Source organism: Phyllobates terribilis, unplaced genomic scaffold, assembly GCF_046119375.1.
Source record: "Phyllobates terribilis strain yellow unplaced genomic scaffold, ASM4611937v1 Scaffold_7__3_contigs__length_470593459, whole genome shotgun sequence".
Classification (NCBI taxonomy): Eukaryota; Metazoa; Chordata; class Amphibia; order Anura; family Dendrobatidae; genus Phyllobates; species Phyllobates terribilis.
The window spans coordinates 79670529-79685625 of NW_027362767.1; the positions used below are offsets into that span (position 1 = coordinate 79670529).

The window sequence follows — 15097 nt, forward strand, 5'->3', positions numbered from 1 at the left end:
ATTAATGATTTTTGTTCCCACGTTAAGTGTTGTCCAGGATTAGAAACACACTTTTCAGAAAGAAAAAAAACAAAACAACAAACCTGTGTTGGATGAGAGATCACTGTCTTTGTGTTCTTAAATGTCAGTATTTAAAAAAAGTTCATCTTTTTTCTTAATTTTCTATTATATAAAAATAAGGCGGAGACTGATGTATTTCAAATATTTGTATATTTCTTCAGTTGGATACAGGAATTGATTACAAATGGAAATTCATTGCAAGCAAATATGTAAATATAAATAACTTAGATTGTAAACATATAAAAACTGTATACATTTATATAAAAATAAACTATTTTCACTGTACAGAAAATTGTATCCTTCAGTATTTTCACAGGAGCGTCCACATCTGCAGAAAGTCATTTTACATTAATTAACATTGTATTGTACAACAGAGAAATGCTGCTAAATAAAATCTAGACGAGGACGTACTGGGAGTAGTGGTATAAAAGGTACATGTTAATGACCACTAATCTAGATCTTTTCTCAAAAATCCTAGGGCCTTAATTCATCATTGCTTTGGTGCCTGTTTTTTTTTTTTGTCTAGTTTTGGACTTTTTTTTGTTTCTGCCTCTTTTTAAATATTATTTGTGCCCACCTGCTTGTTTGTTTTTTTTTAGTTTACAGAATTGTGAACAAAGTTTAGTGATTCCAGATGTTTTTGCCTGATTCATCAATTGCGACTTTTTTTTCTAGAACTCAAAAAATTTGGTGCAAGTCTACTTCAGCCTCCCTCCCTTCCTTGATGTAGTTTTAGGCAAATCGCTCAAAAAGTTGCAGAAATTGACTGAAAGGAGGTTTTGGGGTTTTCTTATTTTTTTTATTTTTTTTTTTTAATACTTTTGCACAAAATTCAGGAACTGTATGCACCATTTTGATGAATGTCACTTAATAAAACCCCAAATGATGATTTGGGGGCCTAAAAGGACAACTGATATTTGTTAATCAGTGAATGTGAATAGCGGTATCAGAGCGCCAATAACAGTGCAAAAATTAAATTAAAATGACTGACTTATTAACACACACAACGCGTTTCGGTGGACAAGGCCACCTTCATCAGGTGTAATTTTAATTTAATTTTTGCCCTGTTATTGGTGCTCTGATACCGCTATTCACATTCACTGATTGTTTTTTTTCCCCCTTGTTGGGGTGCGGTAGAGCTGCCTCCATTTACCTGTTCATCCACATGTGGGATGAAGATAAGTAGTCACTACCTTGGTTTCCAAGCTGCGCTGCCCTAACCCCTCCGGAACGCTGCCGGGAGTGGTGGTGAAGCTGGGTGACCATCTCGGCGGTAAGCGCAACTAACCTGATCACGTGACCCACCACCGTGAGATCAGGATCTGTGAACGCCGCTGAAAGCAGATGACAGCCACGAACGGAGCGGAGCCTGTGGAGCTTTACACTGGGGTTGTGCAGAGGTGCACAACTCCAAAAGGTTAGTAGCCATTCCCACACCCCCCTACATATTTTATTACTGAGTCACCCATCGCGCCCTGTTCTCTTTTTTTACAAACTGATATGTTAGACTTTTTTTTTTCTGAATGGTGTGTAATATATAAATGAAAATGGTTATTTAGAGGGAATCTATCAGCAGGATTTCACCCCCCTCCCCCAATCTATTTATATGCATGTAGCTTTTTCAAAGACAAGTCCAGCAATACCTTTACATGGACAGTCCATTCTGCCAATACTAAGGAATTGATGTGCAAATGACTATGGTAGATCTGAAGCCTCTGTCACGCCAGCTCTATTCCCTGCCCAGCTCTGCCTCTTTCTTGACTGACAGTCCAATATAGTCATCTTTATTAGGCAAGTATACAATATGGCTATTGCACAAAAGTCACAACCCCATTAGGGAATATTCTACAGCAAATGCGTTTCAGACAGAAAGGTCATTACTCACTGAATATTTCCTAATGTAGTTGTGACTTTTGTGCAATAGGCATATTTTTTTACTTTCGTAATAAAGATTATTTTTTTATGAAGATCTTTGATGCTGGAATCCTTCCTGTTTACTTCCATGTGGCCCTGCTGGTCTCCACGCCTCAGACTCCTAAGTGGGAGAGCTGACTCGTCTTGTTTTTCTTGAATGTTTTGGTTTCTTGGGCTCCTTTCTTCAGATTATATGCGTTCTTTATTCCTCCCCGAGTGCGTTTATTCCTCTATAGCATTCCTCCTCATCCAAATTCTTAATCCATAATGGTACAAGATATCTGTGCTTTGCATACAACCATTAGATTCACTGATCAGAAATAATCCAGACATTTAAGGAATCTGGGTTCAAGATCATGAATTCAAAATCTCACTTTACAACGATATTTTGCTGATATTTTGCAATCCACAAAGTTATCTCCCTGAACCTACACTGTATTTTAAGAGTATGGTCTACTTTCTGGTTATAAAGTAAATGCTAGTAAAACTGAGGCGTTATCTATAAACTTTTCCCGCTAACTTGCTAAATACCCTACGTGAAACATCACTACTCTTAGAAAGACTCAGTCTTGAAATACCTTGGGACCATATTGACTTCTTCATACGATACTTTATACAAAACTAACTTTCACACTTTTCCAGGAAATTGATTTAAAAAATGGAAAGGTTTGAACTTCTCTTTATTGGGTGAGATGGCAATAAAGATGACTATTCTCTAGTGTTGAGCGAGTATGTTCTGTCAGAGTATGTTCTGTCCGAGTATGCTCGGGCCGAGCTCCGAGTATTTATAGCTGCTCGGTGATATGGTTGAATCGCTCCTGTGTGCATGATTTGCAACTGTTTGACAGCTTTATTACATGTGAGGAATGTGTAAGAAATAGACATTCCTCCCATGTAATAAAGCTGTCAAACAGTTGCAAATCATGCACACGGGAGCGATTTAATCATATCACCGAGCAGCTATAAATACTCGGAGCTCGGCCCGAGCATACTCAGCGAAAGGGTTAACAGAACGAACATACTCAACACTACTATTCTCCCTAAATACTTAGATTTTCTGGAGAACTTACCAATCCCCAATCCTCTCTCCTGAACCTCTTTTGGGTCACTAGGAGGCATAGAATACCAAAACTCATACTCTTAGGCCCCCTTGTGTTTTATTATCTATCTGTTACAGATGTTTACCTGTACTATTTTTAGTGGTCTAACTTCGCAGAATACCAAACTGATCTTCACTACTTGCATACAATAAATGAAGCACGATAGAAGTGAATTAGGATATCGAGGAGGCATTCATACTTTTTCTATGGTCTAGTTCCGCTAAAGTGACTCCTTGGCCCAGTGAATTTCACTAGAGATATTTGGCTCATTCGCAATAAGACATTCTCCTAAATCACAAATAACCTCCTTTCTTTTTACACTACATCTAGCAGATAGTTCAGTAGCTGACATGACCCATCCATGGTCAGAGCTGGTCTTTTCCACTTTGTAGACCCATCCTATAGAGAACTGCTCCTCTTCCCTATGCTGAAGGAGAGACTCCATACTATCACTACCTTAGGATCAGACTGTTTCGTCATTACACACAGATGTCAACTTTTCAATACCTTGAGTTTTAAGAAGTTATGTAAAGGAACAAGGTCTACCAAAAGCTTAATTACTGACATATATAACATTCTCACCACCCACCCAACAAATAAACAACTGAAACAGATAAGAGTATGTGGGAATCGTATTTGGACTGTGAATCCCATACTCCTGTTGGCAGATCATTTGGTCCCAATGCGTCTCCTACAAGGAAAACAAGTAAAAATTCCTAATGCAATGTATCGCACACCAGTCCAAATCAAGTTCTTCCCAAGGGGGCTTCAATTTCTCTGGTAACAAGTCAAGCTGACTATCAATAGGTAAGGTGGTTTCTCCTTTTATCCTCAAGCAATACTATGATATAATTGTGGATACTTTTGACCATTGTGTCACCACTTTGGGAGACACTTGTCGAATAGGTTTAATCTGACATCTGTTTACATGTACACAATTCATCAGCGATTGTTACCAGTCTGTCTTTTTTTTGTACTTTAATACTATTTTTCTAATCAAAATTTTGTAATTAATAAAACATACTTTTAAACCACTTAAATTCCAAGTTATCTCTCCTGGTTATACTATCTGTGTATCGGGAAATCTTCTCATCTATATTCACTACTGCAAACTCTGAAGCACTTATTGGTACCTTTTTATATTTCTATATTTTAATAGTGTACACAAACCGAAAAACTGATTGGAGGTCGAAGCCTCCATTATGTATGTAAACCGAAAAAATCAGAGACCCCTAAAATGTAACTCTTAAAAACTCTCAAACATAAAAATATCTATTAACTATATCAAGGGATGTACCTGGTCTTAGAGGGACACAATATAATTAATATATATATGAAAGGATGCTCACTAGCAAACCCTACAATGGCCCTAGTATACATCCTACCTGACAGCGGAGGTTGGCACCCTACTTTTGAAACGGTATGGCGCCCCCACTCAATGGCAGCTGTCCCTCAGGACCCTAATTACCCCTTGGCAAAGTGCACAGATAAAAGAAGAAATTGTTACCACATATATCCATTAATGAATGTGTTTAATTAACTATAAATTCTCAATCGTTTTGACAGATACAACAGAGTCGGTCAAAAGGCCAACAGGGATAATAATCATTTATAGTCACTTTGACAATAGATCAATACATTTGTCAAAGACAAAAAAAAGCTTTATGTACTAATGTCCCATGACTCCCAATCAACATAACAATATGGAGTAACAAAAATAATGAGCAAGATACTTAGCTGCATAGCAGACACAGAATCTGTCTTCAGGAATCCCATGACAGAATTCCCTAGCTCAACCCCCAGGGATTATGGGACATTGGTACATAACAAAGGGTTTTTTTTGGCTTTGACCAATGTATTGATCTATTGTCAAAGTGACTATAAATGACTATTATCCCTTTTGGCCTTTTGACAGACTGTTGTATATGTCAAAACGATTGAGAATTTATAGTTATATCCTTTAATGAATTTTTTTAATTATCTATGTGGTAACAATTTCTTCTTTTATCTGTGCACTGTGTAAAGGGTGTATTAGGGGCCTGAGGGACAGCCGCCATTGAGCGGGGGCGCCATACCGTTTCAAAGTAGGGTGCCAACCTCCGCTGTCAGATAGGGCGTATACTAGGGTCATTGTAGGGTTTGCTAGTGAGCATATATATGTTTAGTATATTGTGTCCCTCTAAGACTGGATACATCCTTTGATATTTTTATGTTTGAGAGGTTTTAACTATATCTATTAAAAGTTACATTTTAGGGGTCTGACTTTTTTGGTTTACATATATTTTAATAGTGCCCTCCTGCTAAGTATACAGTTTGGTATATGCTAATGTTTATCATATATACTCTGCGCACATTGAAAAGTATACAGTAGGTTGTGTCTTATTGTAAAAATGTACATCTGTTCACAGTGATTAAATCTGATATTACAGGTCCGTGCTGGGGAATCCCTGTCTGTAATTCACATGGCCGCCGATTCAGGGAGTCCAGCAGACGGTCAGGTATTCCTCAGCACTTTCTATCCTCCACAGACAATTCATCTGGTATAGAAATGCCACTTTTAGCCCTCACTTGCTTTATATCTAAAAGGATATAGGTAATTGTTTAATACCGATTCTTCCCATAACTTAAGCTACACAATTTTTCAATTTTTTTCAGCATCAGTATTTCCATTTCCAAGATTTTTTTTGCTACAGTGATTTACTTGGAACCTTCATTATTTACTTCAAAGGATGAAAGTCAGACGTCATTTCGATGTCCAGGAGCCGCAGATGAAATTGATACAAGACTATATTGTAAAATTGTATAACTTTTCTTCATTATACAATGAAACAAATACCCCTCAAAGTGCGGACCAGCATCAGCAAATACAGTGTAAGCCATGCTGCAGGAAAGCTGCATTGTTAAATATTATGATTTTTTTAATCCCTGCCTTAGCTTCAAGTTCAATATTATATGCTTAATACTATAAGAAAAGGAAAAAGTGGGAGTGATCCGAATAGCGGAGCATTAAAGATTTTACAATTCTGCATTTTCTATTTAGAAACAATTATTAATTGCATTATTAAAACATATATAATGCAGACACTGTGGGTGAACTGATCCCATGCATTGGTATGACTGATTCTCAGCTGTCTGATGCTACATAATTCATTGCAACCCAGTGATTAAATTCCAATTTTGGTATCTCAAGTCTTCCTTCAGGTTACCTAGAGAGAAAGGTGGCCAGATTTGCAATCACCAGAGGCTGACGTTTGCTAATCACACTGAGTAGCCTGGAAGGGATTGCTGGTGCTCCAAGATCAACCTGAAAAATAATAAAAATAAAAATTAGAAAGCGTTTTATATTTAAAACAGAGTTTATGTATACGAGAGAGCCACAATCACATGGTCAAGTCTCTACCTATACATATACGCATATGGGTATACACAGGTGTGTTATATAGTGGGCCCTATGTAATATACATATGTGTGTGAGTATGTGCTGTGTGAATACTTTGTGTGTGTATGTATGTGCTGTGTGCAACATGTTAGCATTCGTAGCCCCCTTTGTGTAAAACCATATCTGCAAGGGGCTATGCACTTTGTCAGTAATTGAAATGACTCGCTGAAGAATTACAGGTGCATCTCACTAAATTAGAATATCATCAAAAAGTTAATTTATTCAGTTCTTCAATACAAAAAGTGAATTTCATATTATATAGAGTCATTACAAACAGTGATCTATTTCAAGTGTTTATTTCTGTTAATGTTGATGATTATGGCTTACAGCCAATGAAAACACAAAAGTCATTATCTCAGTTAATTAGAATACTTGAAAAATGTTTTTAAAATCTGAAATGTTGGCCCACTGAAATTATGTTCAGTAAATACACTCAATACTTGGTCGGGGCTCCTTTTGCATCAATTACTGAATCAATGCGGCAATGTGGCATGGGGGCGATCAGCATGTGGCTGCTGAGGTGATATGGAAGCCCAGGTTGCTTTGATAGCAGCCTTCAGCTCGTCTACATTGTTGGGTCTGATGTCTCTCATCTTCCTCTTGACAATACCCCATAGATTCTCTATAATAGATTCTCTATGGGGTTAAGGTCAGGCGAGTTTGCTGCCAATCATGCACAGTGATACTGTTGTTTGTAAACCAGGTATTGGTACTTTTGGCAGTGTGGACAGGGGCCAAGTCCGGCTGGAGAATGAAATTTCCATCTCCAAAAAGCTTGTCGGCAGAGGGGAGCATGAAGTGCTGTAAAATGTCCTGGTAGACGGCTGCGCTGACTTTGGTCTTGATAAAACACAGTGGACCTACACCAGCAGATGACATGGCCCCCCAAACCATCACTGATTGTGGAAACTTCACACTAGACCTCCAGCAGCTTGGATTGTGGCCTCTCCACTCTTCCGACAGACTCTGGGACCTTGATTTCCAAATGAAAATTGGAACTCACGGACCTTGTGGAGTGTGTCAATGACAGCCTTCTGGACATCTGTCAAGTCAGCAGTCTTCCCTGTGATTGTGGAGCCTACTGAAACAGACTAGGGGACCTTTTTAGGAAGTAGTGTTGAGCGAGTATATTCCGTTCCGAGTATGCTCGGGCCGAGCTCCGAGTATTTATAGCTGCTCGGTGATATGGTTGAATCGCTCCCCTGTGCATGATTTGCAACTGTTTGACAGCTTTATTACATGTGAGGAATGTGTAAGAAATTGACAGTTTTAATACATGTGAGAAATGTCTAAACAGTCGCAAATCATTCACACGGGAGCGATTCAAACACATCACCGAGCAGCTATAAATACTCGGAGCTCGGCCCTAGCATACTCTGCGAAAGGGTTAATAGAACATACTCGCTCAACACTAGTATGAAGCCTTTGCAGGTGTTTTTTCTTAATTATTCTAATTTACTGAGATAATGACTTTTGTGTTTTCATTGGCTGTAAGCCATAATCATCAACATTAACAGAAATAAACTCTTGAAATAGATCAGTGTGTGTAATTACTATATAATATGAGGTTCACTTTTTGTATTGAAGAACTGAAATAAATTAACTTTTTGATGATATTCTAATTTAGTGAGATGCACCTGTGTATCCTGAGAATCAAAAGGCCACAACACCATTTTAGCACAGAACCACATCCAGTAACCTGCTATACCTGGTACTGCTGTTCGGTAAGGGAATTGAACTGCGATATGAGGCTCAAGCTCTACAAAATGTACATGTTATATGCAACATAATATAGCGCATGAAGGACCAAAACAGGTTATTGCTTGTCAAGCCATTGACTTTGTAATAGCAGAGAACACCTTTAAATGTTTGTGCTTTAGCCTCTTCTCCTCATTCCTACCTGTATCATGTAGATGACTCTTGTGACGTCTTCTCCATGGAGGTTATCGGGCTGTAGAATCCATGCACTAGGCAGCAGCTCTCCTCGCACAGTGTCTTTACTAGGACGCGGCATATCCTCATTATACACAGATTGGAAGCACAGGCTGTAACACTGCTCCTGTGAGCAGGAACACATTAAGATGATGTACTATCACTGATAACATCCACCTAAGGCCTTATTCAGACATCAGTCATTTTTCTCGTACACAAAAATGGTCAGATTTTCATCAGGACCAGTGTCTCAATTTTTACCATCAGTGTTTCCAGATCATCACATATGGAAAAAAAAACAAATTTCAAACCTTCTATACATTATACAGATTACATCTGTGATCGTCACAGACCTTTACATTGGTGGTGACTTTGCAGAAAAGTGGACATATGGATTTTTTTTTTTTTTTTGGGCAGACCACACGGTGTGCAAAATAAATAGGACAAGAACAGATCCATAAACTATAATGGGTACTTCATCTATCCTTCAAAAAACTCCGCTACAACACGCGAGTGAAAATGAACGTCTGAATGAGGCCTTAGGCTATGTACATATCACCTATTACGCATGTGATTAACATATGTCCACGGACACAGAAAACCGATGCTTTAAAACAGATCATAAAAAAGTATATACGGTTACATTTAATTATACGCCATTGTTTCCAATATGTTAGACGTATACATTTTATTTTGGGGTTATTATAGAGCTGAATGCTGCTGTATGTAGCAAGCATTGGTAGTATTATCCATAGAAAAGTTTAGAAAGGTGGTGGCTAAATCCTCACATACTAATATAAGCAGAACCTGCCAATAGCAGTGGGCTATTAGTGTAATGTATATGGGGGCCCAGGACAACTGATTGTCGGGGAGATGTCGATCGGCCATGTTAGGGTCGGTCTTTACAGAATTATCACATTAATTGTTTTTAAGCAGCCAAACTGCACAGTATTTTTGTTTGCTAATAGAAAGGCCGTGACTAGCAAAACAACGTGACCGTTTCTAAATAAAGTTTATTAAATCTAAGTTGTGATTAGTAGGTTTTGTTTTTGTTTTTTTACAAGATTGGAATGTGACAAATACAATTTTGTGATGTAAAATCTGTGACCATTACTATCATGTATTATATCGAACCGCAAGCTTTAGTAAATATCTTACTTGTTTAAATGCCACAGCTATACAACAGAAGTCCCTGGGTTGTTTTAGATAGCAAAGTGACGTGTCAGTCATCACATGCACTAGGAAAGAAAAGAAATATCTAAAATCAGCTGCAGCTCCCAGAGATCAAACCATTACAAGCAGTCTGAAGTAAAGAAGCACTCCCATCAAAGCTTTTATCCTCATAAATGGTACGTTCTCTAAATGGGACATAGCAGAGGGGACTGCAGAGATCTGTGCTAGGATCGAGTCAATCCCATCCACAAGGTCATTAATAAAGAGGTTAAAAAGAAAGTAAAGTGTCAGTCTTTGCTGATGACACCAAGCCATATAGGATATTAAAATCTGATCTTGACATTACAATACGATCTGGATAAGATGACTGAATGGGCAATCACTTGACAAATGAGATTTAATGCTGATAAATGTAGAGTAATGCATCCAGGACGGAGTAATCCTATTGCTGCATATTTTTCGGATTATAAGATGCACTTTTTTCCCCAAAACTTTTGGAGGAAAGTGGGGGTGCGTCTTATAGTCCAAATGTGGCTGTGAATGGTGGAGAGTGTGGCGGCAGAGGAGAGGGGCACAAGAGGCATCAGCCGACTTCTGCAGCCAACACTGTGCCCGCTGCTAAAGAAAATTTATATTCACTGCTCCCCACGCCTATGGTCGGGTGGAGCACTGAATATTTATTCTCCCAAATAGTGCGCAGTGTCAGCAGAAACCGCCAGCTTCCTGCAGCGGCTCGGCAGTCACGTGTGTCTGCTATTAAAGAGCATGAATATTCACCTTTCCCATGGGCATGGAGAGTAAAAAGAATTCCATGTTTTTTAATAGCGGGCACATGTGATCGCCCAGGAGCTGTGACTGCGGCTACAGTGTGCGCCCGCTATTAAGGAGAATGAAGTCACCACTCCCCACACCAATAGTCCCGATGTGGAGAGCAGTGAATCTTCCCGCAGCTCATCTCACCAGGTGAGGGCGCGCGGCAGTGACGTCATGCGCTGCTCACACGGTGAGATCAGCTGCTGGCAGCAGGACGCAGTGCTGGAGGAGAGGGGAGGTGAGTAAAATCCTTTTTGTGTGTGTGTGCGTGTGCGCAGCGTGATGGGGATGGGGGTGCCATACATAACAGAATGGGGATGGGGGTGCCATACATACCAGGAAGAGGGGGGCATATGTACCAGGATGGGAATAATATAATTGGGGGATATTACCCCTATACCAGTGTCAGCTGCAGACCCCCTCCCCCCATAACAGTGCATCATGACCACATTTTTTGCTTCAATTTTTTTTCTATTTCCCTCCTTTAAAACCTAGGTGCGTCTTCTAGTCCGACAAATACATACATTAAATATTAGTATATTCGGGACTACAGAACAGGAGAAGGACTTGTGTATTCTTGCTACAAGTAAGCTGATGCAGCAGTACTCCATGTCAAGCAGCAGCCGCAAAAGCAAACAAAATTTTAGGGTGTATAGGTAGAGATAAAATCCTGTGATCCCAACTTATTGTTACCCCTCTATAAATTATTTGTGAGGCCACATCTAGAATATGGGATCCAGTTTTGAACTCCACATTTTAAAAAAGGATATTCAGAAGTTAGTCAGTTCAAAGGCGGCAACTAGATTATTACAAGGAATGGTAGACAATGGAAGACCTCATATGATAAGAGGTGGGAAAAATTGGGCTTGCTTAGCTTAGAAAAAAGACACCTCAGAGGGGATCTCATTTATATGTATAAATATGTGTGGTCAGTACAAAGGACTAGTACATGACTTATTCCTTCCAAAGACTGTACTAAGGACCCGGGGGCACTCATTACGGGTGGAAGAAAGGCGATTCTGGCAGCTAAACAGGAAAGGGTTCTTTACAGTTAGAGCAGTCAGGCTGTGGAATGCCCGACTACAAGAGGTAGTAATGGAAAACACTATACCAGCATTTATAGGAGGGCTGGATGATTTCCTCAGTACACATAACATTGTGGGTTATAGATAATTTAGTGTCAAAGAATTTATAATTAGTGGAGAAAGGTTGAACTTGATCGAACTAGGTTTTTTTTCAACCCATATAACTATGTAGCATACATCATATTATACAGCACTGTGTACTTACAATTGCTCATTTTGCCTTTCTACAGAGTTAATTCTTCTCTTCCATTCGGTCTATGGCATCACAAGATTAAAAACTGAGTAGCTGATTCTTTCTAAGCTCTATGTACAACAGGAGGTCTATATTCCCTGCATTTATCATCCCGCTGTTCAACTCCTGACCCAGCTGCTCCCTCCTCCTCCTCCTGCCAGGGACTTTTGCAGTGATGACTCATGCACTGAAAATTGACCACCTGTTTCTACAAAGAGCTTAGAAGGAATCAGCTAGTCTGTTTTTAATCATGTGATGTCATAGACCTAATGGAAAAGAGAAGAATTATCTGGGTAGAAAGGGAAAATGAGCAATTGTAAGTGTGCAATGCCATCTAATCTGATGACTGCAATATATTAAAAGGATAGAAATTTTGATTAGAGTGCTTCTTTAAAGATGATAATATGTTGTATTGTTTTATAGAGGCTTGTGAGTTGTGTACCTGATATAAGACAATGTTGTATGAGACAGCATTAAATAGCAGTGTATTTGGCAGTGAGTAATGAGTGATAATACAAATTTGTCTCATTGGAAGACATGGGAAAACCATGGGCATATGCAGCAGCTCGGGCATCAACACTAAAAAAAAGTTGGAAAAAACTTTAGCTGGGTGGCAGAAACAGATCCGTTTACCCTTCTCGGAGAGGAGGTTGAATTTGGTACATTTGTACTATGCTGTAAAGTGCTGCAGATTTGTCCACGCCCCAAATCTGGAGGAGTTTACTACTGACTGGTGCAGACAGGAATATATAGCACTTACCCAACTGAATATTGCTGCTCACCCTCTCATGTACACAGGCTGTAAGGATGGATTGGTCATACAAACGCCTTGTGCTAATGTCTTTCACCATGCACCAGACATCATGAATTGGTCTCCTAATGACTCCTGCCCCAATAAATCCATGCTTTGTGGCCGATGAGAAAGCTTTATAATACACCAATACATCTCTCTCTGTGCTCTGGTATCTGGAATAGAAACAAGACTATAACAGGAGCAGGATAAATAAAAGTCTGTATCATCATCTACACGTGTATCATCATTTATTACACCGTGGCAGAAAAATAAGTATTAATATTGATGCTTACATCCATCCAGCTGCTGCTTGGCGGTTATATAACTGTTTTATATCGTAGGAACAAGCAGTCATTACCTGGAAAAAAAAAAAAAAAAAAAAAAAAAAAGTAAATTGATATAAATAATACAGGTGGATACTGTTTTTAGCTGTGTTTTGCGTCATCCTGTTGGAGGATCCATGACCTGTGATTCAGACCAAGCTTTCTGACACTGGGCAGCACATTTCTCTCCAGAATCCCTTGATAGGCATGAAATTTCATTGCACCCTGCACAGATTCGAGACACCCTGTGCCAGATGCAGAAAACAGCCCCAAAACAACAGCCTAATAATATAAAACCTCCTCCATGTCTCTCAGTAGGTTCAATGTTCTTTTCTTTGCTTCATTGTTGTGTCTGTGAACATAGAGGTGATATGATTTGCCAAAAGGCTCCATCTTTTATCTTTTCATATGTGGCTTGTCAATATGCATTTTGGCAAAGTCAAGTTTGCTTTCAAAAGTGGTTTCCTCCTCGGTTGTCTTACTTGAAGTCCACTTTGGCCAAGACCGCGATCTGACACTGACATGCCACATAGGGGACACAGCGAGCATGTGGAAGAAGGTCCTCTGGTCAGATGAGACCAACCAAGAACTTTTGGGACTAAATGCAAAACGCTATGTATGGTGGAAAACTGTCACTGTACATCACTCTGAAAACACCATCCCCACCGTCACACATGGTGGTCGCAGAATCATGCTGTGGGCAGGCTTTTCCTCAGCAAGGACAGGTATGCTAGTCAGAGTTGATGGAAAAATGTATGGAGCTATATACAGGGGTATCCGTGAGGAAAACCTGCTGGACGCTGCAAAAGACTTGGGCGTAGGTTCACCTTTCAGTAGGATAACAACTCTAAAACATACTGCTAGAACTACAACGGGTGGTTTAGATCAAAGCATATTCATGTGTGTGAATGGCCCAGTCACAGTTCAGACCTAAATCCCATTGAGAACCTGTGGCAAGATATGAAAGTTGCTGTTCACAGACTCCTCCATCCAATCTCACTGAGCGAGAGCAAGTGTGCAGAGAAGAATGGGCAACAATTTCAGCCTCTAGATGTGCAAATCTGGTAGAGACATATCCCAAAAGACTTGCAGCAGTAATATACACACATATATACATACAATATGTATACTGTATATATACACACACACACATTACTTTGGTTTGGTCACAGGCCGATTTGACACCCGTTAATGGTAACTGAGCCTCACGATGCTTCTGGAATGCGGTTTATAGAGCAAGAGGAATAAAGCTAGTAAATTTCAAATATTTAATCCAACGATTAGGCAGTGGTTATAAAGATATACAAGAAATGTTACAAAGGGGACAAGACAATACCGTGTATACAAGTAATAAAAAGAACTCCGCTCTCAAAAGTAGATAAGGTGAAGAAATTGGTTTTAATTCAGTGGTTTAATAATGGTGTATATAGAATAGGTAACATTTCGGTCATCATAAACCTTTATCAAACCAACACTAATAGTGGATAACCACAGGGCTTGTAGATGCAATGAGGGACTGCGCAGGGAGGAATGCGAGCACCGTCGCTTGTCAGGAGAACTCTGCGGTGAACTAAAACCAACTACTTCACCTGACCTACTTTTGAGTGCTGGATTCTCTTTTGAACTTTGATGGATAGGGATCCTATCCGAACACCTACAAGTTCCTAGGAGTGCCGTATTCTTTTATTAGTAAATACCATATATAAAGTCACATTAAAAATAAGGGGATAAAGAAAATAAAGTTACTAGACCTGTTGTCATAGGGATAGATCTTGCAAAAGGGAGTACTCAGATTAGAAAATGGGGCAGTCCTAACAGCACTAAACATGGGTTCTAGGCCAGAACCTGCTTTTATCAGGTACCAGCCACTCGCACCTACCTTCCCCGGTGACCTCAGATGGAGACTGGCAATTAAGATGCGGGCTCAGGCATTAAAAATTATGAGATCCCCGATGTTAAGGATATCTGGCCCTTGGAGGTCCCAGGTGGAAGATATTAATGCCATATTTCCTATCACAATTTTAGCTTTCTATACATGTGAGACATGGCATATAAAACTTTATCCACCTGGCTGATTTTAGTTCTGGTCTATGGGGCAGGCCGCACAGTAATGTATATACGTACATCCGGGGCGTTTCATCACCCTCTCTGCTCTGAATTTTGCATAACTCCAAAACTATTCCAAAAGTCCACAAAAGACACTGATCACTTATTCACAGATACATATGCTTGG

General features: G+C 39.5%; 1 protein-coding gene across 1 annotated transcript in view; it reads right to left on the reverse strand.

Annotated features, from left to right (window-relative positions):
• Positions 1–5203: 5203 nt before the first annotated feature.
• Positions 5204–15097, reverse strand: part of STARD9 (StAR related lipid transfer domain containing 9) — a 157976-nt gene continuing 148082 nt past the window's right edge. Inside the window, exons 29-33 of the mRNA XM_073638857.1 lie at positions 12835–12899; positions 12509–12714; positions 9604–9683; positions 8414–8572; positions 5204–6378 (exon numbers count right to left, since the gene is read on the reverse strand). Of these exons, the coding sequence (XP_073494958.1) occupies positions 6277–6378; positions 8414–8572; positions 9604–9683; positions 12509–12714; positions 12835–12899 (612 nt within the window). The 3' untranslated portion in view covers positions 5204–6276. The remainder of the gene's footprint in view (positions 6379–8413; positions 8573–9603; positions 9684–12508; positions 12715–12834; positions 12900–15097) is intronic.